This window comes from Podarcis pityusensis, assembly GCF_964106645.2.
Source record: "Podarcis pityusensis genome assembly, chromosome: 13".
In the NCBI taxonomy this organism is placed as follows: domain Eukaryota; kingdom Metazoa; phylum Chordata; class Lepidosauria; order Squamata; family Lacertidae; genus Podarcis; species Podarcis pityusensis.
Window position 1 is genome coordinate 53,642,177 of NC_138038.1, and position 25,904 is coordinate 53,668,080.

Genomic DNA, 25,904 nt, shown 5'->3' on the forward strand with positions numbered 1-25,904 from the left:
GTTGCGTGAAAGACTTTATTCTGCCTGTCCTGAATCTTCCAACACGTAGCTTCAAAAGGAGGAGGCAGTATTGGGAGAGTGAGCCAGGACTCCTGGGTTCTTTAGAGAATAATAATTATGGGGCCTCTGGGCTAATTCAGGGGGGTACATTTCCTGTTTCGTAGAAGAAATTAATTCATTTAGTTGTTTGGACTGTTTCTTCCCTACTTCCTAACCAATAAACTCAGGGCAGCTAAAGATATATTCATAAATTAAGCAATGTAAGAGATTTGCAATCACAAAACACACAACCCAATGTGGAAATATAGGCAGTTAGACCTTGAAAATACCCCTTTCTAAGTTGCTTCCAAAGTTTCTCACTTCCGTTTGCATAGAAAAAGACCAAGTTTAAAATGGTTTACTTACAAACTTTTCAAAGGTCGGGTTTGTGTGCTTGCCCATACGGCAGCAATAAAACACAGGCAGCAAAACTTAGGGTGCAAACCGCCATGGGTATTGTAAAATAATAATAATGATGATAATAATAATAATAATAATAATTATTATTATTATTATTATTATTATTTATATCCCCGCCCTCTGCAGCCAAGGCCGGGCTCAGGGCGGCTAACAAGCAATAATAAAAACAAGTTGAATGAATACAACTTAAAAACGAGATTACAATACAACAATTAAAATATTGAAACATTAAAATATTAAAATATTAAAATGCAGCCTCATCACAGGAGGAGAAAGGGAAAAAGAAAGAGGGGAACAGGGAGGGAAAAATAGAAAGACGGCATACAAATTAAAAGTGAATGAATGATAGTTCCAAAGTGGCAAAAGTTTCTAAATCATTTGAAGGATAGGAGAACTAATGATAATAATAATAATAATAATAATAATAATAATAATAATAATGAACTTTTATTTATATCCTGCCTTCCCCAGCCAAAGCCGGGCTCAGCGCTTCCTCTGACGATGAGGGGGAGTGACCTAGCTAAGCCTGGCAGGACAGCTTGCTACTCTATGGTATTAACCCCTTCACGCATTAATTAGAGTTAAGCAAGTTGGCTATAGGGACGCGGGTGGCGCTGTGGGTTAAAGCACAGAGCCTAGGACTTGCCGATCAGAAGGTCGGCAGTTCGAATCCCCACGACGGGGTGAGCTCCCGTTGCTCAGTCCCTGCTCTTGCCAACCTAGCAGTTCGAAAGCATGTCAAAGTGCAAGTAGATCAATAGGTACCGCTCCGGCGGGAAGGTAAACGGCGTTTCCGTGCGCTGCTCTGGTTCGCCAGAAGCGGCTTAGTCATGCTGGCCACATGACCCGGAAGCTGTACGCCGGCTCCCTCAGCCAATAAAGCGAGATGAGCGCTGCAACCCCAGAGTCGGCCACGACTGGACCTAATGGTCAGGGGTCCCTTTACCTTTTGCTAACAAAATAAAAAAAATATCCTTCCAGTAGCACCTTAGAGACGGACTAAGTTTGTTATTGGTATGAACTTCTGTGTGTATCTGAAGACGTGTACATGCACACGAAAGCTCATACCAATAACAAACTTAGTTGGTCTCTAAGGTGCTACTGGAAGGAATTGTTTTATTTGTTTCGACTATGGCAGACCAACATGGGACGCAGGTGGCGCTGTGGTCTAAACCACTGAGCCTAAGACTTTCCAATCGGAAGGTCGGCGGTTCGAATCCCCGCGATGGGGTGAGCTCCCGTTGCTTGGTCCCTGCTCCTGCCAACCTAGCAGTTCGAAAGCACGTCAAAGTGCAAGTAGATCAATAGGTACCACTCCAGTGGGAAAGTAAACAGCGTTTCCGTGCGCTGCTCTGGTTCGCCAGAAGCGGCTTAGTCCTGCTGGCCACATGACCCGGAAGCTGAACGCCGGCTCCCTCGGCCAGTAAAGCGAGATGAGCGCCGCAACCCCAGAGTCGGCCACGACTGGACCTAACGGTCAGGGGTCTGCTGCCCCTTTGTCTTGCGGGATGTGGGTGCAAAACAGGTAATGTAGGGCTGGCCCCACTTGAAAGCTGCAAGCAAACGGATTTCAAAGGGAAACCCCTTCCAGGCTGTCTCCTGGCCTCACTGCGATGACATCGGGTGATTGGCTTGTGGGCAGCCCTGCCCACAAGGCTTGCAGGTGTCGTTGGGGTGGCGAGACCCCCTCGCCCACCTGCCCCGATTCCTCCTCTTCCCGCCCCACAGATCAGGAGACCTGCACCATCTCCGGAGACCCCCACTATGCCACCTACGACGGCCGCCGCTTCGACTTCATGGGCACTTGCACCTACCTGCTTTCCGCCCCCTGCAACGCCACCTCGGGGCTGCCCAACTTCAGGGTGGAGGCCACAAACGAGCACCGAGGGAACAACAAGCAGGTCTCGTACGTCAAGTCCGTCAGCGTGGAGGTCTATGGGACGCGGATCGGGCTGCTCAAGGGGCGCAGAGTCACGGTGAGTCCCCTCCGCCACGTTAGGAACGTCGCTGGCCACCGGATCAGGCCAAAGGGGGCTCATCCTCCAGCCCACAGTGGCCAACCAGTTTCAGGATTCATATACAGTGGTACCTTGGGTTAAGTACTTAATTCGTTCCAGAGGTCCGTTCTTAACCTGAAACTGTTCTTAACCTGAAGCACCACTTTAGCTAATGGGGCCTCCCGCTGCCGCCGTGCCACCGCCATGCGATTTCTGTTCTTACCCTGAAGCAAAGTTCTTAACCCCGAGGTACTATTTCTGGGTTAGCGGAGTCTGTAACCTGAAGCGTATGTACCTGAAGCGTATGTAACCCGAGGTACCACTGTAACACCGGTCCTGAGAGATCTGCATTGGCTCCCAGCACGTTTCCGAGCACAATTCAAAGTGTTGGTGCTGACCTTGAAAGCCCTAAATGGCCTCAAAGGAGCGTCTCCACCTCCATCATTCTGCCTGGACACTGAGGTCCAGCTCCGAGGGCCTCCTGGCAGTTCCATCCCTGCGAGAAGTGAGATAGCAGGGAACCAGGCACAGGGCCTTCTCGGTGGTGGCGCCCGCCCTGTGGAACGCCCTCCCATCAGATGTCAAGGAAATAAACAACTACCTGATTTTTAGAAGACACCTGAAGGCAGCCCTTTTTAGGGAAATTTTTAATGTTTGAAGTTTTATTCTGTTTTTAGTCCTCTGTTGGGAACCACCCAGAGTGGCTGGGGGAACCCAGCCAGATGGGCAGGGTATAAATAATAAAATTGTTGTCGTAATAATAATAATAATAATAATAATAATAATAATAATTTATTTGTACCCCGCCCATCTGGCTGGGTTTCCCCAGCCACATTGGCGGCTTCCGACAAAAATTAAAATACATTAAAATGTCACACATTAAAAACTTCCCTGAACAGGGCTGCCTTTAGATGTCTTCTAAAAGTCAGAGTTGTTTATCTATCTATCTATCTATCTATCTATCTATCTATTTTACTTTCAAAACACAACTGAAGGCGGCCCTGTTTAGGGAAGTTTTTAATGTGTGACGCTGTATTGCTTTTAATGTTCGGTTGGGAGCTGCCCAGAGTGGCTTGGGAAACCCAGCCAGATGGGCGGGATATAAATTATTATTATTAATAATAATAATAATAATAATTTTAATTTAAACACAAGAGCCGCTCTCCCCTCCTCAGCCCTGGGACAGCTCAGCTGGCTCAGCACGAGACTCTTCATCTCCGGGTCCTGAGTTCGAGCAGCATATTGGGCAAAAGATTCCTGCATGGTGGGGGGTTGGACTAGATGACCCCAGTGGCCCCTTTGAACGCCACAATTCTACGATTCCTGCGGTTTCCAGCAACTGGGGTTGAGAAGCGTTGCTGTGACCTTCCCCACCCGCAATGATGTTGTTGTTTAGTGGTGTCCGCCTCTTCGTGACCCCCTGGACCAGAGCACGCCAGGCCCTCCTGTCTTCCACTGCCTCCCACAGTTTCCATTCTGTTCCCGTAAACCCGCTTTTGAACGTGCTGGAAAAAGGCAGCATACAAGTGTTTGAAAAGAGACGTTCTGATGTTTGTTCCAGTCAGTTGTTGTTTAGTCATTTAGTTGTGTCCGACTCTTTGTGACCCCCTGGACCAGAGCATGCCAGGCCCTCCTGTCTTCCACTGCCTCCCGCAGTTTGGTCAAACTCATGTTTGTAGCTTCGAGAACACTGTCCCACCATCTCGCCCTCCGTCGTCCCCTTCTCCTTGTGCCCTCCATCTTTCCCAACATCAGGGTCTTTTCCAGGGAGTCTTCTCTTCTCATGAGGTGGCCAAAGTATTGGAGCCTCAGCTTCAGGATCTGTCCTTCCAGTGAGCACTCAGGGCTGGTTTCCTTCAGAATGGAGAGGTTTGATCTTCTTGCAGTCCATGGGACTCTCAAGAGTCTCCTCCAGCACCAGAATTCAAAAGCATCCATTCTCCGGCGATCAGCCTTCTTGATGGTCCAGCTCTCACTTCCCACCCGCAATATCCGGACTCTAACCACCGTCCGCCGCCACTGCCACTTCGATGGCTCCTCTCAGCCTCTCTCTCTCTCTCTCTCCAATGCAGGTGGACGGCCAGCGTGTTACATTGCCGGTGTCCCTGGCCGATGGACGAGTGTCCGTGCGCCTGAGCGGCACCTTCGTCCTGGTCCAGACCGACTTCGGCCTCTGGGTGCGCTTCGATGGGAACCACCACGCAGAAGTCTCCGTCCCCGAGGCCTACTTTGGAAAGCTCTGCGGCCTCTGTGGTGAGCAGAATGGGACAGGGTGGGTGGCTGGGGGTGGGGGAACGGACCCCCAGGATGGGAGCGGCATCAGGAAAGGGGTTTCACAATCACAGCTGTCCACTGTTCTGGGATTCTCCTGTAGGCCAATCAGGTTGTGGATTCACTTCCACCTGGAGCTGGATTGGGTGGCTCCTGTGGACCAATCAGACTGCTGCATTCTGGACCCTATTGTTCTAGGGCCAATCAGACTGCTGCATTCTGGATCCTATTGTTCTAGGGCCAATCGGACTGCTGCATTCTGGATCCTATTGTTCTAGGGCCAATCAGACTGCTGCATTCTGGATCCTATTGTTCTAGGGCCAATCAGACTGCTGCATTATGGACCCTATTGTTCTGGGGCCAATCAGACTGCTGCATTCTGGATCCTATTGTTCTAGGGCCAATCAGACTGCTGCATTCTGGATCCTATTGTTCTGGGGCCAATCAGACTGCTGCATTCTGGATCCTATTGTTCTAGGGCCAATCAGACTGCTGCATTCTGGATCCTATTGTTCTAGGGCCAATCAGACTGCTGCATTTTGGATTCTATTCAACTCAGTACATAACACCAGGAAACTCTGGGAATTTTTGCTCTGTGGGGATCATTTTGGCTGCCCCTTTCTGAACGTTTTCCAATACCCCTTTGTGCGGCCAGAACTGTGTGCAGCGTTCCAAAAGCAGTCCTTGTACTCTAGTTTTAAATAACAGCATTAAGATGCCAGCAGATTTGTTTTCCATTCCTTCCCTGATAATACCACTTTAAACTGTCACGGCTTCCCCCAGGGAATTCTGGGAGCTGTAGTCTGTTGAGGGTGCTGAGCCTCATTAGGACACACACATACACGCTTTCCCCTCGCAGATTGTTAAGCCGCTCTGGGAATTGTAGCGCCTAACCAAGCACAGCTCCCAGAATCCTTTGGGGGAAGCCCTGATTGGCATTATTATTATTATTATTATTATTATTATTATTTATGCCCCGTCCATCTGGCTGAGTTTCCCCAGCCACTCTGGGCAGTTCCCAATCAAGTGTTAAAAACAGTACAGCATTAAATATTAAAAACCTCCCTAAACAGGGCTGCCTTCAGATGTCTTTTAAAGATAGGATAGCTGCTTATTTCCTTCACATCTGAAGGGAGGGCGTTCCACAGGTTGGGCGCCACCACCGAGAAGGCCCTCTGTCTGGTTCCCTGCAATCTCACTTCTCGCAGGGAGGGAACCACCAGAAGGCCCTCGGAGCTGGACCTCAGTGTCCGGGCAGAACAATGGGGCTGGAGACGCTTCTTCAGGTATACTGGGCTGAGGCCGTTTAGGGCTTTCAAGGTCAGCACCAACACTTTGAATTGTGCTCACAAACGTACTGGGAGCCAATGTAGGTCTTTCAAGACCGGTGTTATGTGGTCTCGGCGGCCGCCCCCAGTCACCAGTCTAGCTGCCGCATTCTGGATTAGTTGTAGTTTCCGAGTCACCTTCAAAGGTAACCTCATGTAGAGCGCATGGCAGTAGTCCAAGTGAGAGATAACCAGAGCATGCACCACTCCGGCCAGACAGTCTGCGGGCAGGGAGGGTCTCATCCTGCATACCAGATGGAGCTGGTAAACAACCGCCCTGGACACATATTTGACCTGTGCCTCCATGGACAGCGGTGAGTCCAAAATGCCTCCCAGGCTGCGCACCTGGTCCTTCGGGGGCACAGTTGCCCCACTAAGGACCAGGGAGTCCCCCACAGCCGCCCGCCTCCTGTCCCCCCAAAACAGTACTTCTGTCTTGTCAGGATTCAACCTCAATTATAGTGTTTTAAACGTATGGTGCGAACATTCCCTTCGAAGGGAGCTCTTTGTTAGATAATATTGATTTATTGCTCAGATAAGCGTGAGGTCCGGCACGCTTCCCCATCGCAGGCCTCTGCATTCCAAAAGTCCGACATATCTGAGCATAGCAGAGTTTCGACAGCGGCAAGAGGAATGCCTGCAAAACACTCCAGTGCATTCTTCAGTGTGCTTAAATAAAGTCCACACAGGATCTTAGCAGCTAAAAGCAGTTTTATTTACAGCAGGCTATCCATTATCTATCACAGCGGACAGCATCGCGAAAACACGTCCTCTCTCCTCAAAAGCGAAAGTAGAGAGACAGAACAAAGACTTTATTCTCTCGGAAATGACGCAGCATTTCCCCCCTCCCACCAGTAGGCAGGGCGTACAGTCTGAGCTGTTTAACCCTGTAAGCTCAGGTTCTCCTCACACCCCCTCTCGCCCTGCGCTACTGTGGGGAAAGTAAGTACAGAACTTACCCCCAACTCCAAACCAGCACAAAACTCCCCATGACGCTGGAAGCTTAAAGGTTTGGTAAATCCATCGGCCAGGTTACTGTGACTGGCACAGTACTTCAGTCGTATCAAACCTGACTGAACACTCTGACACACATTTTGGAAACGTATGTCCAGATGCTTGGTTCTGGCCTTAAATTGCGCAGATTCAGCCAATTTCAAACAAGGTTGATTGTCTTCCCAAACCGTGATGGGCAAGCTACAATCCCCATAGATCTCTTGCACCAAGCATCTATAGAACTCTAGTTCCCGGCACAAATCTGACAGTGCACTGAATTCAGCCTCTGTAGAAGACAGCGCAATGAGACTTTGCTTCTGGGACTTCCACCCAACCAGTGACTTCCCAAACGTTATCACCAACCCGGACACAGACTTGCGGTCCTGCGAATTCGCCCAGTCACTGTCCGCATAGCATGTGAGCTTCGCCTCACCTTCAGCTGGCAGCTTAAGACAGAAGTCTTTGGTATGCTGCAGGTAGCGCAGTACCCGCTTGATACCGTGCCAAGCACTCACACTGGGCTTTGACGCTTCCCTACTTAGCAGGTTGGTAGCAAAGGCAATGTCTGGTCTGCTCCATTGGGACAGATACAACAGACTACCTAGAGCTGACTGAAAGAGCTCAGCATTCTCAAACTCAGCACTTTCTGCTTGCTGGCTATCTTTCACGAAGTTCGTCTCCATGGGTGTCCGAACTCCTGTACAATCGGACATTCTGAACTTCTCCAGCAACTGCTCAATCTTGCCTTTCTGACTGAGCAAGAAGCTACCATCCTCAGTTCTCGCTATCTGGACGCCTAGGTAGATCTTTACTGCACCCAGGTCCTTGAGCTGAAACCGTTTCCCAAGCTCTTTGGCAAACTTCTGCACCTGTTTGTCTGCCTTTCCAACATGGATGATGTCATCAACGTAAAACAACACCAGTTCCTGTGAGTCTCCTGATCCCCTAAGGAACAGGCAACTGTCAGCAAGACTCTTCCTGAAACCTAGCTTCTCCAAAGCTTCATTCAGGCACAAATTCCTATTCCTGGCCGACTGCTTCAGGCCGTAAATTGACTTGTGAAGTTTCCACACAGTACCTCGCTCATTGCCCTCAAACCCTGGAGGAGGAAGCATGTACAGATCCTCCTGGAGGTCTGAGTTCAAGTAAGCAACATCCACATCAAAGTGATGCACCAGCAAACCTCTTTGTGCAGCGATGGCCAAGACCAAGCGTAGAGACTCACTCCTACACGTGGGCGCATAAATTTCCGTATAATGCAACCCCCTGCGCTGCGTGAATCCTCTCGCCACTAATCTGGCCTTATACTGCGGTTCTCCTGTCGCTGTGGGCTTAAGACGGTAAACCCAGCGGCTACCCACTGCCTTTTCACCCACCGGCAACTTCGTGAGGGAGAACACACCTAGAGACTCCATTGAGATCATCTCCTTCTGCATCGCCTCATGCCATTTCCTGGCTTCTTCCTGAGGCAGTTTCTGAACATCCTCAAAACTCTCGGGTTCACACTGTGCCATTCCGACCCACACGCTAGTGACGGCAAACCTTTCAGGAGGTTTCCCCTTGGTCGTCCTCGTTGAACGGCGCAGCACTACTTCAGGAACCCCCTCTGACCCACTAGGGCCAGCCAGAACGTCCTTGGCATCAGAGAGCTCCCCCTCTGACTTACTGCGCCTTCTGGACTTCTCAGCCGAACCTGTGGGGGAAGATGGAGCACTGTGTTGCTCAAACTTCACAGCCTTGGGAGAAGTTCTCCCCTCTGCCTGCACTGGGCCTGGACTCTGAGCCTCAGTAGCAGGTTCAACCTCTTCCTCTCCTTCATCAGCAGAGTCTAGCAGACTCTCTGACAGGATGTCAGGGTTCCCATGTATCCTTGCCCAGCCACTCTGCTCACAGAATTCAGCACTGTTGCTGAGCAGAATCCTGGACTGATTCCCTGACGGATACGCAAACCTCCACCCCTTGGTCCCTGGCTCATACCCACAAAAAATCATCTTTTGGGACCTGGGTTCACCTTTCTTGCGTTTGGCCTTTGGTATGAGGACCCAAGCCTCACAGCCAAAAACGCGGAAGTAGTGCACTTTCGGTTTCTTGCCATGGAGCAAGAAGTACGGTGTGTCACCTACCACTGAATTGAACGACCTGTTCAGAATAAAGTTGGCCGTTCGCCAAGCTTCCCCCCCCAAAACGCTGTGGGAGCCCGGCATCAAACAAAAGAGCTGCGGACATCTCCCCTAGAGTCCTATTCCTGCGTTCCGCGATCCCACTCTGTTGGGGACTGTGTGGAGAAGTCAACCTGTGTTGAATCCCCTTTTTGCGGAAGAAACTTTGCAGTGCAGACCCGGTGAACTCCCCACCGCGATCGCTCTGAAAGTTTTGCACCCGTGTGGAAAACTGCAGTTCCACAGCCGCAATCCAGTCTTTGATTAGCGGCGCAGCTTCATCTTTGCGCCGAAGCGTGAACGTCCAAGAATTCCTCGTATGGTCATCAATCAGAACCAGCGCAAATTTGGCTCCGCCCAAACTGCTCACAGAAAACGGACCTGACAAATCTGCATGAATTAATTGAAAAGCCCTAGTGGTCACCCTCTCAGACCTAGGGTATGTGCACGTTTTCACCTTGGCGGACTTGCACGCTCTGCAATCTAGAAACTTAGCACATGATTTCATTTTGCACCCTTGCGTATACTCTGGGATCCTTTTCACTGACCCCCACGATACGTGTGCCATGCGTCGGTGCCAGAGATGTGCACATGCATCATGAACTGGAACATTGGCACACTGCGCTTGAGCCTCCTCTGTGTCATCTGGACCTGCACCTGCAAAAGAAGCATTTATCACAAACAACCTGTCTTTACATTCAACACTGACTAGGTGCTGTCCATTCTTAGAAATAGAACACTTATTGTTCTCAAAACACACTCTGTAGTTCTCAGCAAGAAGTGCACTGACAGACAGCAACGCGCAGGACAGTCCTGGAACAACAGAAGCCTGGATTGAATCCTGCAGGAAAGAACAAAACAGTGAGCCAGTCTGCGTGAGTGGGTGTCGAGTCCCATCTGCTAAACAGACAGTCTTCCCAGATTTTACAGAGGTGCAGTTCTCCAGGAATCCACCAGATGGCACGAGATGATGGGAGGCGCCTGAGTCGATGACAAAAGCCAGCACAGCATCCTGTTGACAACTCTTGACTACAGCCATAGAGGCAGCTAAATGTTTACGTTCAGTGTCTCTGCCAGCTGCCTTCGGCTTGCCTTTCCCACGCTTTGAAGAAGAGCTCTTTATCTGGTTGCTACGGGAGACGGCCTTCGGCTGTTCCTCCACTGGACATTCTCTCACCAGATGGGAGGGGGAGCCACAGCGATAACAGCGGCGACGCGTAGCAACAGCTCTCACAGCTCCCTCTTCAGCCGTTCCTTTGTTCCCAGCACCCCCACCTTTGGGTGCACAGCCTGGGCCTGCACGCTCCCCAGCACTCTGGTTGTAGGCCTCAACATCACACGGCCCCTCGGAGACAAAGCAGCTACTCCCAGCTGTAACTTCAGGAACATGGCCAGCAGCCCCCTCTGGGCTCTCGGCTTCCTCTCTGCTCTCGGCTTTCTCCCGGCCCTGGGCTCCTGCTGAGTTCTCACACAGACTCCTCAGCACCTGCCAGGCGGCCTGAGCCGATTCAACGCCCTCCAGGTGGGGCAACAGGATAGCGTCCACGCTTGCTCTCAACATGCAGAGCTCCCTTTGCATTCTCAGCTCTCTATCTTCCAGGAGTGCAGCCTCCAGTTCTGCTCCTCCTTCTTCAGCAGCAACTGGCATGGGTGGGGCAGGCTCCTTCTGGGCTATACTCCAGAACCCTGTGGCCAAAAACCACCCCCTGACTCTTCTAACCCAGATATCCCAGGACTGGGTTGTGAGCTTTTCAAACGGGACATCATAAAAGTCCTGGAGCTCAGCCATCTCCTCCCCCAGTGCTCCCATTGGGGCTTTGAAGTACTCACGCGTACCAGCCAGCTTCAAAGGAGAGGCCTCCAGTGGCTCCTTGCAGCACACAGCATTGCAGCCAGCTTCCCTGCTTTCCTCCCAGGCGAAGCCTCAAAACAGGACTTTTGCCCTCCGGCAGCAAAACAATAGCTTCTCAGTTTTCTCAGCCTTCTTAAGCACACAGCACATCAAAGCAGGCTTCCTCTAATTGCAATTACTGCCCCCATAACCTGTTAGATAATATTGATTTATTGCTCAGATAAGCGTGAGGTCCGGCATGCTTCCCCATCGCAGGCCTCTGCATTCCAAAAGTCCGACATATCTGAGCATAGCAGAGTTTCGACAGCGGCAAGAGGAATGCCTGCAAAACACTCCAGTGCATTCTTCAGTGTGCTTAAATAAAGTCCACACAGGATCTTAGCAGCTAAAAGCAGTTTTATTTACAGCAGGCTATCCATTATCTATCACAGCGAACAGCATCGCGAAAACACGTCCTCTCTCCTCAAAAGCGAAAGTAGAGAGACAGAACAAAGACTTTAGTCTCTCGGAAATGACGCAGCATTTCCCCCCTCCCACCAGTAGGCAGGACGTACAGTCTGAGCTGTTTAACCCTGTAAGCTCAGGTTCTCCTCACACTCTTCTCGTCCATTCTCCTTGCGCCCCTCACTGCGCATTCTTCTTTTTCCAGGGAATTACAACGGACAACCTTCTGATGACAATCTCATGCCCGACGGCACCTCAGCCGGAAACGATGTGAACAAGCTGGGCGAGAGCTGGCAGGTCCCGGGCGCCACGGACCCAGGGTGAGTCCGCCACAGTCCAAACTAAAATCCAGGGCCACATTTTAATTTCCAGGTCCTGGCTGGGGAAAGCGGGTCACAGACAAGGTGTGTGAGGAAGGTGGCTGACAAGGGAGGGTAAGGGTAGATAGATCTTCTGCAATGCAAATGCCAAGAAGCCCCGTCTCCTCTGATGTGCCCATTTCACAGCTGCACCAACTCAGGAGACCCAGGAGAGTGTGACAAGGACATCGAGGACGATGCGAAGAAACCTACAAGTTGCGGGATCCTCACAGACCCTCAAGGTGAGATTTGGGTTCCCTGGAGAGGAGCCTGCTAAAGATGGACAGATAAGTCCATTTCTGTTCTCTGTGTTTCTTGGTTTTGCAATCTTCGTCTCTCCTCAGCAGCTTTTGTTTAATCCTCTTGAAAATTTGCCCGCATTTCGGTGTGACTTCTTCCTTTTGTTACGGATATTAAACTTACTGTTTTCCTTTTTGGTAAGAGTAACTAACAGACAATGTTTTGCATGCATTTTTGACCAGTGTACACATTTTTCCAAGCGTTTCCCCCGCGAATGCATTTTTAAAAATGTTATTATATGATTATTATTTTTGGTACCAAGCTCAGGGTGGCTAACACCAGTAAAATTACAATAAAAACATAACGGGGGGGACTACCCAATTTAAAATACAGCTTAAAATGCAGTTTAAAATGCAGCCTCATTTTAAAAGTAGCCGATAAGTCAAGACCGTAAGGGGAGGGAAACATAAGGGCCAGACTGAGTCCAAACCAAAGGCCAGGCGGAACAGCTCTGTCTTGCAGGCCCTGCGGAAAGATGTCAAGTCCCGCAGGGCCCTAGTCTCTTGTGACAGAGCGTTCCACCATGTTGGGGCCACCTTGCGACTTGGGACCTCCAAAATGTTGTCATTTGTGGACCTTAAGGTCCTCCGCGGGGCGTACCAGGAGAACCGGAAGATGGAGAAAGCTTGCTTTCTGCTGCTCCAGAGGGTAGGACCCGAACTAATGGATTCAAATTGCAGGAAAGGAGATTTTGACTAAACTGTAGGAAGGACTTTCTGATGGGGAGAGAAGTTCTGTGCTGGTCCTGGGGGGGGGGGGAGGGTACCGTGTGGCGTGGTCTGAGTCCGGTCCTAGGTCGAGGGTAAGGAGGCTGTTCGTCAGGGGCGAAGCGAGGTCCAAAGCGAGGAGCCGGGCGTGGTCAGAAACTCAGGAGAGCAGGACAGGGTGCCGGCAGGAACAGGTTACCAGCGATGTTGCTCCCGCAACCTGGGACCGGGCTGACTGGCCTTTATCTCCTCTGAGGCCTGGGGCGGTCCCGGCCCACAGGTGACTCGCCTCTCCTGGCCTTAAGGCGAGCGCTCCTACTGAGAGAACTTAGTTCCCTCCGCCTCTCTGCCCTGAGCCTCTGCAGCTCCGGAGAGGCTGGAGGGTTACCGGACCCAGAGGCAACCTCACCTTCCCCTGATGGGGCTGAGGATGAAGCACCTGCAGGCAATTGGTCCTTGATCACTTCCGGAGCCAGAGTGGAATCACCTGGTGCCTGCTCCTGAGGATCCGGCACAGGTGAGGGCCCTTCAGATTCAAGCCTCTGCCCCGGCTCAGCTGGCCCTGGAGGCGGGGACTCCTGTGCAGGCTGGGATTCCTCCGGTTCAGCCTCTGAATCAGATTCCCAGGCCGTCACAAGTTCAGCAGCAAAAACGGATGCTCTGGAAAGATGGTGGGGCTCTCCTTCGTTGGAAGGTTTCAAGCAGAGGTTGCATTTGTCAGGTGTAATTCCCTCATTTCAGGGGGCTGGACTAGAGGACCTTTGGAGTACCCTTCCAACTATGATGCCTGGGTTCTCTGCAAGGGAAGCACAGACTCTTGGGGAACTTACAGTAGCCTTCCTGCCCCCCAGTGTGGGATCTTTGCTCATTAACTCTCCTTCCTCGCTCTAGGTCCGTTTGCCCCATGCCACAACAAGGTCCCCCCCGAGGGGGCGTTTCAGAACTGCGTGTACGATCTCTGCGGCACTGAGGGGGACACGGGCTCTCTCTGCTTCGCCCTGCAGTCCTACGCCGATAGGTGTGCCCAAGCCGGAATTCCCATCGACTGGAGGAACAGCAGCTTCTGCCGTAATTATTTCTCTCATTTACATATAATAATAATTTTTTTTTTTTTTAATTTACACCCCGCCCTCCCCAGCCAAGACCGGGCTCAGGGCGGCTAACAACGAATAATAAAAACAAGTTGATTAAAATGCAATTTAAAAGATGAAGATACAACATTAAAACAATTAGGGAGCAATCACTTCATAGGAGGAGAAAGGAAAAAGAAAGAGGGGGAGGGAATCAAACTGATTCCAAGCCAAAGGCCAGGTGGAACAACTCTGTCTTACAGGCCCTGCGGAAAGAAATCAGATCCCGCAGGGCCCTGGTCTCATGATGCAGAGCGTTCCACCAAGCTGGGGCCAGTACTGAAAAGGCCCTGGCTCTGGTTGAGGCTAATCTGACTTCCTTAGGGCCCGGGACATCTAGGGTGTTGCTATATATGGACCTTAAGGTCCTCCGTGGGGCATACCAGGAGAGGCGGTCCCGTAGGTACGAGGGTCCTAGGCTGTGAAGGGCTTTAAAAGTCAAAACCAGCACCTTAAATCTGACCCTGTACTCCACTGGGAGCCAATGCAGCTGGAAAAGCACTGGGTGAATATGCTCCCATGGCAGAGACCCTGTGAGGAGCCTTGCTGCAGCATTCTGCACCCACTGGAGTTTCTGGGACAGCTTCAAGGGCAGCCCCGCGTAGAGCGAATTACAGTAGTCAAGCCATGACCACCCATAGGTTGCCTGCAAGCAGGTTCAGGAAAGCAGATCATTCATAGTTGAACTGTGGTACTCCCTGCCACAGGAGGCAGGCATGGCCACCAACTCGGATGGCTTTAAAGGAGGAATGGACCTATTCACGGAGGAGGAGAGGGCAAACAGTGGCTGCTGGCCGCAATGGCTCGACTTCCCTCCTCAGTTGTAACCATTCATATTTCTGAATCCCAGTTGCTAGAAACCGATGGGGAGTGTTGCATTCCAAAAGCAAGGAAGGACTGGACTCTGACTAATAGAATACACACGAGGCTTGACCAGCAAGACTCTGGGAGGAGGTGCCAATCATAATAATCCTGTCCACCCCTTGGCCCAGGTCGTTTTATTCACAAAAGAACTTTTTACACAGTGTTCATGAGAACCAATCAGATTTCCTCTGAGCATTTCAAAAAAAAAACCCACGTGGGACAAAGTTAAAGTTAAAACTACAAAGAGCTAATTTGAGCATGCATACATTCTGGGGTAAATAAAACAGGACTAGACGAATGCATTCAGCAAAACCCCAGACATCATAAACAGGCAGGAAAGGAAGGAAGGATGGCAAGGAAATAGTATTTACCATCTTGTGAACTCTCTTCCTGGCCCTTAAGATCTACCTAAAGATTAACAAACTACATCAAAGTTACCTCCTATCTTTATGGCTCAGGATGCCTGATGAAGCAACCGGCCTGTGTTTCAGAATGCTGATACGGGCCTGTCAGGCAGAGAAAATGAACAGTAGAGAAAACGTGCAGAGATGCAGAGGCTTGTGGGATTTGATCAGAAATTATTGTCAATGAATCAAACCCAGTCAACGCCATGCTTTCATCGCGGTCACAATGGCATGCTCCATATTTCATAATTCCTCATAGCAATCTCACCTGATCACTACAGGAGAGAGGGCTCTTGAGTCCAGATTCCTGCTTGCAGGTTTCTTCTTGGGGCTCTGCGTATGCGAAGGGGCCGTACGCACATCTGGTTATGGGGCCCAGTCGCTGTGATCGGGTTCCCAGGCTCCGGAGAATGCAGAATTTTTGGCTGCTGGACTGTGGCTGCCAGACTAACAGGGGCGCCTGGTCGGCCACTGTGAGAACTGGACCAAATGGGCCCTCTTTGGTGTGATCCTGCACGCTCTTCTCACATTCTTATACAATGAGCTAAAATGACAGCAAATCACAAAGGCACTACAGAGCCTGCCATGCTACCATTTTCTAAATGGTGGCACCGGTGGTATCTTGTGGATAAACCTTCCGTGTGCCCCCGTTGCTCCTTGGGACCTTATTTGTAGCTTTTATTTATTTGTTTTCAGCCATATCGCCCAAGTGCCATGTCGGACTTTGCTCAGATCAGCAAAGCACCATTGAAAGACTTCAAGGGCTACTGTGCCTTTGATTAAAAGCTTCTTGTTTGTAGGTTCAAACCTGCTCTATTGCTTCCTGTTCGACGTGGCTGGAGTTAGTGATATGGCACGGGGAACAGGAAGCAATAAAATATGCTGGAGTTGCAAAATAAATAAACGGACTCTTGTTCTCTTTTTTTTATTATTTAATAACTTTATAATTGGAAGTTTTATTTACAACATAACATAAACCCCCCATACAGAAATCCACCCTCATTAAACGTGAACATAACATATAATAAGCATAACATACAACAGTACAAACAACCAAATAAAAGACTTCCTTTATCCTATATCTGGCATCCTTATTTACTTCTTATAAGCTGTTTCCTTGATGAATAATTATTAAGATTTTTCTAATTATAACTTAAATATCCACAAAGTCTCCTGCAAAACAAGTCCAGGTATGTATTTCTCAAAGGAGGACAGTTATCATTGCTTTATTCAATCTTTCTTTCTTTCTTTCTTTCTTTCTTTCTTTCTTTCTTTCTTTCTTTCTTTCTTTCTTCCTTCCTTCCTTCCTTCCTTCCTTCCTTCCTTCCTTCCTTCCTTCTTCCTCCAGCCCTGAACTGCCCTCCTGGCAGCAACTACACATCTTGTGGCCCAGCCTGCCCTGCCACCTGCACGGAACCCCCCTCCCGGAACAGCTGCAACCTGCCCTGCGTGGAGGGCTGCGTCTGCAACGAGGGCTTCGTCCTCAGCGGAGACCAGTGTGTCCCCCTTGGCCAATGTGGCTGCACAGACCCCGGCGGCCAATACCATCCGGTGAGAAGTGGGGGGACCCAAGCGGACAGTACCTTCTGGCGAGAAGGAGGAGGGCAGAGGGGTTTGCCTCCTGCAGATGACCCAAGATTCCTGGGTTTTGTGAAAAGAGAGGCCTCTTATTCCTGGCTTCTTTCATCTCATGGTGCTTCAGCGAGTGGCATAAGCAAGGCAGACAAGCATCCCTTCTCCCCAAAATACCCATTTTTGGGTCACCACCCTGTAGGGTGCAGAACCACGAGCAGTGATCCACCTGTTCCAGGGGATCCTTCGTGTAACCTGCTCTAAGGTCCTGGAAGTGAAGATTCTTGGGTGCTCCTCAAGGTGGGGAAGGGCGGTGGGTGGGGTTCACAGCAGGACACCTGGGTCCTTTCCCCACTGACCCTCCCCCCTCCCTGCTCCTCAGGTTGGTGAGAGCTGGATGGGGAACAGCAACTGCACCCAGCGCTGTACCTGTGCGCCTCTCAACAACATCACCTGCGAGGAGTGGAGCTGCAGCCCCGTTCAGGAGTGTCAGCCCGTGGAGGGGCTCTTGGGTTGCCAAGACACCGGTAAGACCCCCTTTTCTCTCCTGGCCTCCTTCCCAGAGCGTTGCGTTCCAAAGGCAAAGGAAGGATTGGACCCTGATTAATAAAATACACAGCAAGACTCTGGGAGGAAGTGCCAATAATAATCCTCTCCACCCCTTGGCCCAGGTCGTTTTATTCACAAAAGAACTTTTTACACAGTGTCCGTAAGAACCAATCAGATTTCCTCTGAGCATTTCAAAAAAACCTACCACGTGGGACTAAGTTAGATCAGAGAAATCCTTTTAACTACAAAGACTACTTGGAGTATGCATACATGCTCAGTCTAAATAAAACAGGAATCAAGGAGGAATGCATTTAGCAAACCCTGAAGGTCATAAACAGGCAGTGAACAGGAAAGGAAGGACAGGCAAGGCAAGATAGTATCTGCTGTTGTTGTTTAGTTGTTTAGTCGTCTCCGCCTCTTCGTGACCCCCTGGACCAGAGCACGCCATGCACTCCTGTCTTCCACTGCCTCCCGCAGTTGGGTCAAACTCATGCTGGTAGCTTCAAGAACACTGTCCAACCATCTCATCCTCCGTTGTCCCCTTCTCCTTGGGCCCTCCATCTTTCCCAACATCAGGGTCTTTTCCAGGGAGTCTTCTCTTCTCATGAGGTGGCCAAAGTCTTGGAGCCTCAGCTTCACGATCTGTCCTTCCAGGGAGCACTCAGGGCTGATTTCCTTCAGAATGGAGAGGTTTGGTCTTCTTGCAGTCCATGGGACTCTCCAGTCTCCTCCAGCACCAGAATTCAAAAGCATCAATACGAAGCTTTTTTGTGTTCCACGTATGTCTTTACGAATAGAAGTGTCAGACGCAACAACTTTAAGAAGCAATACCCGCAGAAAATGGACTTGTTCTTTGTAATGTTCCACATATGCCTTTGCAAAGTATAGTTGCTGCATGCAGGCATCAGACAAAAGAACTTAAGACAAGGATTCCTGGAATAATACCTTGTTTTGCCCTGCTGGGCTTCATCAGACATGCATACTCTAAATAATACAGATAAACGTAATAAGAGAAGGGGGCTGATGCCTTGTGTCCCTTTGTCCTCCAGGAGTGGCTGCCTGCCACGTGGCCGGGGATCCCCACTACTACACTTTTGATGGCACCATGGTCTCCTTCATGGGCACCTGCACGTACACCTTGGTGACGCTGTGCCACGCCGACCCCCGCCTCCCGGCCTTCAACATCACCGCCAAAAACGAGGAGCGGGGCCAGCCCGAAGCCTCCTACCTCCGCCTCGTGACCGTGGAGGTTGCCGGAGCCACGGTCACCCTGCAGAAAAGTCGGCGGGTGCTGGTAAGGGATCTTTCCCAAATGTAGGAGGGCAGAAGCAGAGGTCGTTTGCGGGGTGGGGGGTGTCTGCAAGGTTGTCTTCTTTTTATGGGGGGCGGGGAGGGCTCCTGTGAAGGATGTCGAATGTTGGAAGGTTCAGGACAGGTAAAAAAGAAAGTCATTCTTCATGCAGGGTGTAGCTAAACTGTGGAGCTCCCTGCCACAGGAGGCAGTGATGACCGCAAATCTAGATGGCTTTAAAAGGCGGATTAAATAAATTATTGGGTGGTGGGGAGATGGGATATAAAAGTAAAGGGTAAAGGGACCCCTGGCTGTTAGGTCCAGTCGTGACCGACTCTGGGGTTGCGGCGCTCATCTCGCTTTACTGGCCGAGGGAGCCGGCGTACAGCTTCCGGGTCATGTGGCCAGCATGACTAACCCGCTTCTGGTGAACCAGAGCAGCGCACGGAAACGCCGTTTACCTTCCCGCCGGAGCGGTACCTATTTAGCTACTTGCACTGGTGTGCTTTCGAACTGCTAGGTTGGCAGGAGCAGGGACCGAGCAACGGGAGCTCACCCTGTCGCAGGGATTCGAACTGCTGACCTTCTGATCAGCAAGTCCTAGGCTCTGTGGTTTAGATCACAGTGCCACCTGCTTCCCTGCTTTAAAAGGTGCTTTAAAAGAGGATTAAACAAATTCTTGGGTGGTGGGGAGATGGGATATAGATGTACAGGAATGAATGAAGACAGCCTTGTTCCACCGCAATCTCTCGTCTCGCCACAGATTGATGGCCAACGTGTCCGGACCCCCGTGGAGGGCCGCATTCCTGGCGTCTCCATCACCACCAGCGGGATCTACGTGGTCCTGGAGACCGATTTCGGGCTGGTGGTCAAGTTTGACGGAAACCATCACCTAGAGATCCAGCTGCCTGGGACTTACTTTGACAAGGTAATTCACGACTCAGCCGCGATGGCTGCGCTCTGCTTCCGAAGGCCAGTTGCTGGAAGCCCCAGGAAGGGAGAGTTGCTCTTGCGCTCGGATCCTGCTTGCGGGTTTCCCACAATGGGCATCTGGTTGGCCACTGTGAGAAGAGGATGCTGGACTAGAGGGGCCGTGGGCCTGATCCAGCATCCTGTTCTTGTGTTCTTACCTGCATCCCCAGTCTCAGTTTGCATTTCTTCGTCCAAAAAGTATTGATCTGATGTGTAGAGATCTATCCTGTTCTGCTTAATTCAAGAGGGTTCTGGAAGGTTTCTTCTCTGTGTGAAAGAAGGTTCTTGTTTGGGTTATATACCTTCCGAGAAGCTGAGTACAACTGGTTTAATCTGGTTCTATTATCATAGAATCATAGAATCATAGAGTTGGAAGAGACCACAAGGGCCATCGAGTCCAACCCCCTGCCAAGCAGGAAACACCATCAGAGCACTCCTGACATATGGTTGTCAAGCCTCTGCTTAAAGACCTCCAAAGAAGGAGACTCCACCACACTCCTTGGCAGCAAATTCCACTGTCGAACAGCTCTTACTGTCAGGAAGTTCTTCCTAATGTTTAGGTGGAATCTTCTTTCTTGTAGTTTGGATCCATTGCTCCCTGTCCGCTTCTCTGGAGCAGCAGAAAACAACCTTTCTCCCTCCTCTATGTGACATCCTTTTCTATATTTGAACATGGCTATCATATCACCCCTTAACCTCCTCTTCTCCAGGCTAAACATGCCCAGCTCCCTTAGCCGTTCCTCATAAGGCATCGTTTCCAGGCCTTTGACCATTTTGGTTGCCCTCCTCTGGACACGTTCCAGTTTGTCAGTGTCCTTCTTGAACTGTGGTGCCCAGAACTGGACACAGTACTCCAGGTGAGGTCTGACCAGAGCAGAATACAGTGGCACTATTACTTCCCTTGATCTAGATGCTATACTCCTATTGATCAGGCCCAGAATTATCTTTCTGTCAAGGTCACTCTGACTATAATAGTCAGGCCAGAAGCAGCCTAGGTTTCACTTTCACTTTCTATCTCCTTTTCTTCTGGTGTGGTGTCCTATTTTGTATGTAGTTCTATGTTTTTGTCTTATTATAAGTTATAAGTTTGAAGTCTGCTGCAACTGGATTTTTTATGGACAGTGCCAATCCTGAATGTATTGGATTTGTGACCATTATGCTCCTTGCCTTCAGTAGCAGTAGCCTCTGGCCTATTTTTGGGGAATCCTGCAATGTGTTTAAGTTTTTCCTCCATATGCAGCTCATCACCTAACCCACCTATCCCTTTGACCCTCTCCTCCTCCCTGCCGCATGCCCCTTCCCCATCTGAAACCCCCTCACCATCTTTTTTTGACCAGTTTTGCTTTGTTTATCTTTTTTTAAAGATAATATTTATTACTTTTCCAACAATATAAACACTACCAAAAAAAAGAACAATACGATACAATACAAAAACACTACATAACACATAACACTAACACATTAAACTAACAAAACAAAACAAAAACAAACAAAACAGCTTAAAACACATGAAACAATTTCAATATCTTATCTTCCATTCACTTATTTCAACGACCTCCTCACACCTCCCTTTTTGTATTCCACTTCTGTTAATCGTTTCAGCAATTCCTTTCCATCTTCCTCTGTTTTCTATCCTATAATTATCTTAACACATTCTAACCTTATTTTTTCTTTTAATATTCTATTAATCTAATTATACTTAATTCCTTATAACATTTCTACTAAAGCCATATAACTTCATTCCAACATTTTTCTAACATTCATTAATTTTACAGTATTTCTGTAAATAGTCTTTAAACTTTTTCCAGTCTTCTTCCACCGACTCTTCTCCCTGGTCTCGGATTCTGCCAGTCATTTCCGCCAATTCCATATAGTCCATCAACTTCATCTGCCATTCTTCCCGGGTGGGTAAATCTTGTGTCTTCCAATACTTCACGATGAGTATTCTTGCTGCTGTTGTTGCATACATAAAAAAAGTTCTGTCCTTCTTTAACACCAATTGGCCGACCATGCCCAGGAGAAAGGCCTCTGGTTTCTTCAGGAAGGTATATTTAAATACCTTTTTCATTTCGTTATAAATCATCTCCCAGAATGTCTTAATCCTTGGGCACGTCCACCAAAGGTGAAAGAATGTAGCTTCAGTCTCATTACATTTCCAACATTTGTTGTCGGGCAAATGGTAAATTTTTTCAAGCTTGACTGGTGTCATGTACCACCTATAAATCATTTTCATTAAATTTTCTCTTAGGGCATTACATGCCGTGAATTTCATACCTGTGGTCCATAACTGTTCCCAGTCAGCCATCATTATGTTATGTCCAACATCTTGTGCCCATTTAATCATAGCTGATTTCACCGTTTCATCTTGAGTGTTCCATTTCAACAGCAAGTTATACATTCTTGACAAATTCTTGATTTTTGGGTCTAACAATTCTGTTTCCAATTTTGATTTTTCCACCTGGAAACCAACTTTTTTGTCCAAATTGTATGCCTCCATTATTTGGTAATAATGGAGCCAATCTCGCACTTTGTTTTTCAATTTTTCAAAGCTCTGCAATTTTATTCTGTCTCCATCTTGTTCCAGAATTTCCCAATATTTCGGTCATTTGGCCTCCATATTGAGTTTTTTCTGTGCCTTCGCTTCCATTGGTGACAACCATCTTGGGGTTTTCTTTTCTAACAAATCCTTATATCTTATCCAAACATTAAACAATGCTTTTCTAACAATATGATTTTTAAACGCTTTATGTGCTTTTACCTTATCGTACCACAAATATGCATGCCAACCAAATGCATTATTAAAGCCTTCTAGATCCAACACTTCAGTATTTTCAAGAACAGTTTTGCTTTGTTTATCATCCTGAGCACCTACACAAATTTTCCTCTGCACTTTAGACTTTTCCAGTCTGTTTCCAAGCACTTTTTCTTTCGGCCCACCATTTCCCCCCGTGAAAACCCGTTCCTTAAAGCTATCAGAAACCCATGGGAAACTTGGAGGGCCTGTTTTTGTCTCCAAGTCTAAATGATTTCTGGATCCCACCTGCGCCCCAAGAGCCTCCCTGTTGGTTTTCCGTCTCCTTGCCGATTTAATGCGTCCTGCACAAAGGCCATAACAACCTCCTTCCCGTCCCCAGGTGTGTGGGATGTGCGGCAGCTTCAACAACCAGAGCGGAGACGACCTCCTGATGCCCAACGGACACTTGGCCACCAATGCCAGTCAGTTTGGAAACAGCTGGAAGGCACCAGGAGACGCTGACCCAGGGTGAGGAGGCAGGGGCGTGCAATGGCGCGGCCTAGAGCACTCTGGCCGGGGAGGGTGGGGTCATAGCTGTCAACTTGCAGATTTGAAAATAAGGGACCAGCAGCCTCAAAAATAAGGGATCAGCAGCCAAAATAAGGGATTTTCAGGGCACAGGTATGTTCAACTTCTGAGCCAAAAGCAGAAAGCCCAGCCAGCAGCCAAACGAAGCCTCAAGCGGTGGTTCCCACAGCGCAGAAACCCGGCAAAGGGGATGCAGCAAGGAAAACCACCATCCCCTCTCCGCTGGGAAGCGCTGAGCAAAGGCGAGTCCCCAGGCAAGGCGGCCGATTTGATTGGCACAAGGCATGCAAGCTCCACCCCCCAGTCGTTCTTAGACTCCTTATTGGGTGAGCAACGCAGCCAAGCAACACAGTTGGAGCCTCCCTCCTCCCTGGCCGGCAGGGAGGGAGGGAGAGGAGCTGCTTCCTTTGAAACCCGGGAAATTTAAGGGACATCATCAAGAAGGGACAGCAGCGGGACACGGCGCTGGGATAAGGGACTTTCCCGCCAAATAAGGGATGGTTGACAGCTATGGGCGGGGTATAAATAAAATTTATTTTTATTATTATTAACTCCCTTGGGCTGCCTTTGAGGGCCCGTGTGCACAGCGAGGGTTTTGAGGAGGTTGCCGCGGGCGGCAGTCGTAAAATGGCCGCTGTGGCGGTGACGAAAAACAAAATGGCTGCCACAAAGGCGACCAAGGTGACCGAGGGCCTGATAAAGAACGGTGGAGGGAGGTGGGTATCTTTAGCCTAGAGAATGGTAGGCTGAGAGGGGATAGGTTAGCCATCTCCAAAAATCTGAAGGGACATCACACGGAAGATGGATCAAGCTTGTTTTTTCCTGCTCCAGGATGGCTTAAAAGTTACAAGAAATGCGATTTTGACTAGACATTAGGAAGAACTTTCAGACTTCCTAGGAAGGTGGTGGTTCTCTGCTTTAAGTAGAGGTTGGGCGGCCATCTGCAAGGGATTTTTTAGCTGCGATTCCTCCATTTCAGGGGGTTGGACTAGATGACCCCTGGGGGTCCCTGCCAACAACCCTGCGATTCTTTGACAGAAAGCTTTCCCCTACATTATCATCCATGTTGTGTGATTAATGACAGGCGAGTTAAGTTCTTCCCAGACCAGTTCTTTCCCCATCCCATCAGTCAGAGGGTCAAACTAGGACCTGGGAGGGAGCAGGGTTCGAATCTCCCCATGGCCACTACGAAGCTCCCTGGAGGACCTTGGGAGCCAGTCACCCTCAGCCTTACCCACCTTGCAGGGTCGTTGTGAGAATAAAATGGGGAGAACCCCTAAACTCCTTGGGGGAGAATAGGTGGGGTTCAAATTCTTTAGCTCTCATTCCTGCATTGCTGGGGGGGTTGGTCTAGATGGCCCTTGGGGGTCCCTTCCAGCCCTACGGTTCTGTTAGATGTAAAATGAACAAACAACACCCTCGCCCCCTCCTTCTGCCCCCAGCTGCCAGCCAGACAACCGCGAGGACCTGGAGCCCCCGTGCTCGGCCCAGGAGATGGAGCGCCTTCGCGGCCAGTGCCGTGAGATCCTGGGGCCCAAGTACCAGCCCTGCCACGGCACCATCGACCCCCAGCCCTTCTTCCAGAACTGCCTGTACGACATGTGCGAGTACCAGGGCATGGCCTCAGTGCTCTGCGACAACATCCAGTCCTACGTGGAGGCTTGCAAGAGCCAGGGCGTGGACAGCATCTCGTGGAGGAACAGCACCTTCTGCCGTGAGTCAAAGGCCCCCCAAAGCAGCTCACACTGAGTGTCAGGAGTTCGGCCTACACTCGAGTAGGACCCCTGGCAGAGACACATGCCCGACTAGCATGTTCCCTCCCTCCTGGTCGATCGATCGGGAGCTTCAAAAGCTTTCTTCAGCCCGAACATCATAGCGACCAATGCCAACTGACACCGGCACGCTTAGGGATCTGCAGAGTTTGCGCAGTTCTTGCATGACAGACCTTAGCAACTCAGCATTTTGGTTAGGTAAAGGGACCCCTGACCATTAGGTCCAGTCGTGGCCGACTCTGGGGTTGCAGCCCTCATCTCGCTTTATTGGCCGATGGAGCCGGCGTACAGCTTCCGGGTCATGTGGCAAGCATGACTAATCTGCTTCTGGCGAACCAGAGTAGCACACGGAAACGCCGTTTACCTTCCCGCCGGAGCGGTACCTATTTATCTACTTGCGCTTTGACGTGCTTTCAAACTGCTAGGTTGGCAGGAGCAGGGACCGAGCAACGGGAGCTCACCCCATCGCGGGGATTCGAACTGCTGATCTTCTGATCGGCAAGCCCTAGGCTCTGTGGTTTAACCCACAGCACCACCTGCGTCCCTAGCATTTTGGCTAATCTACTTTATTTACATATAAACACACACGGAGCACTGCAACATGGCTCCCTCTCTCTCTAGCAGCATCAGAGAGCAAAGAGAAAAAGAAAAAAGGACAATAGTCCCACTTCACGGAACACAGGAACACAAACATCCTGTCTCCTGGAGTCAAAACATATACCGTCCTGTGATAGACAACAATCCCATGACTGCAATCATGGAGCAGGAATTCTAACAGTGAGGAGGCCTCTCTCCAGAGGCTTGCAAGCTCAGGGCCGTTTGATGAGCTGCTAAAAGGGTTCCTCATGGAGAACCCTTGCTGCCAAGCCAGAAGCAATTGCAGAAGCAGAACCTGAAAGCAGGAATCTTTTAATTAAAGTGGCAGGTGATATTTTTTTTGCTGCACGGGACTGACTTTTAATTACTATTGTAGATCCTGGGCACTGGTGGATGGCATAGTACTATTAAAGGTCACGGCCCCATAGAACATTTAAAGCACTATTAAAACACTTTTAACAGTCATGGGAAATCCAAGGAAATGTGGAAATATTTGGGGGCTGAAGGATACTGTGGCTGGCACCCCTGAGATCACTGGATGAAACTATGTTTTTAATTGTAA

General features: G+C 49.7%; 1 protein-coding gene across 1 annotated transcript in view; it reads left to right on the forward strand.

The window, feature by feature from the left end:
* Window positions 1-25,904, forward strand: part of ZAN (zonadhesin) — a 71,298-nt gene that overhangs the window by 25,688 nt on the left and 19,706 nt on the right. The window contains exons 14-24 of the mRNA XM_080977483.1: window positions 2,188-2,435; window positions 4,529-4,709; window positions 11,709-11,823; window positions 12,010-12,104; window positions 13,761-13,937; window positions 16,616-16,818; window positions 17,222-17,366; window positions 18,438-18,682; window positions 19,443-19,607; window positions 22,786-22,913; window positions 24,416-24,687. Of these exons, the coding sequence (XP_080833609.1) occupies window positions 2,188-2,435; window positions 4,529-4,709; window positions 11,709-11,823; window positions 12,010-12,104; window positions 13,761-13,937; window positions 16,616-16,818; window positions 17,222-17,366; window positions 18,438-18,682; window positions 19,443-19,607; window positions 22,786-22,913; window positions 24,416-24,687 (1,974 nt within the window). The remainder of the gene's footprint in view (window positions 1-2,187; window positions 2,436-4,528; window positions 4,710-11,708; window positions 11,824-12,009; window positions 12,105-13,760; window positions 13,938-16,615; window positions 16,819-17,221; window positions 17,367-18,437; window positions 18,683-19,442; window positions 19,608-22,785; window positions 22,914-24,415; window positions 24,688-25,904) is intronic.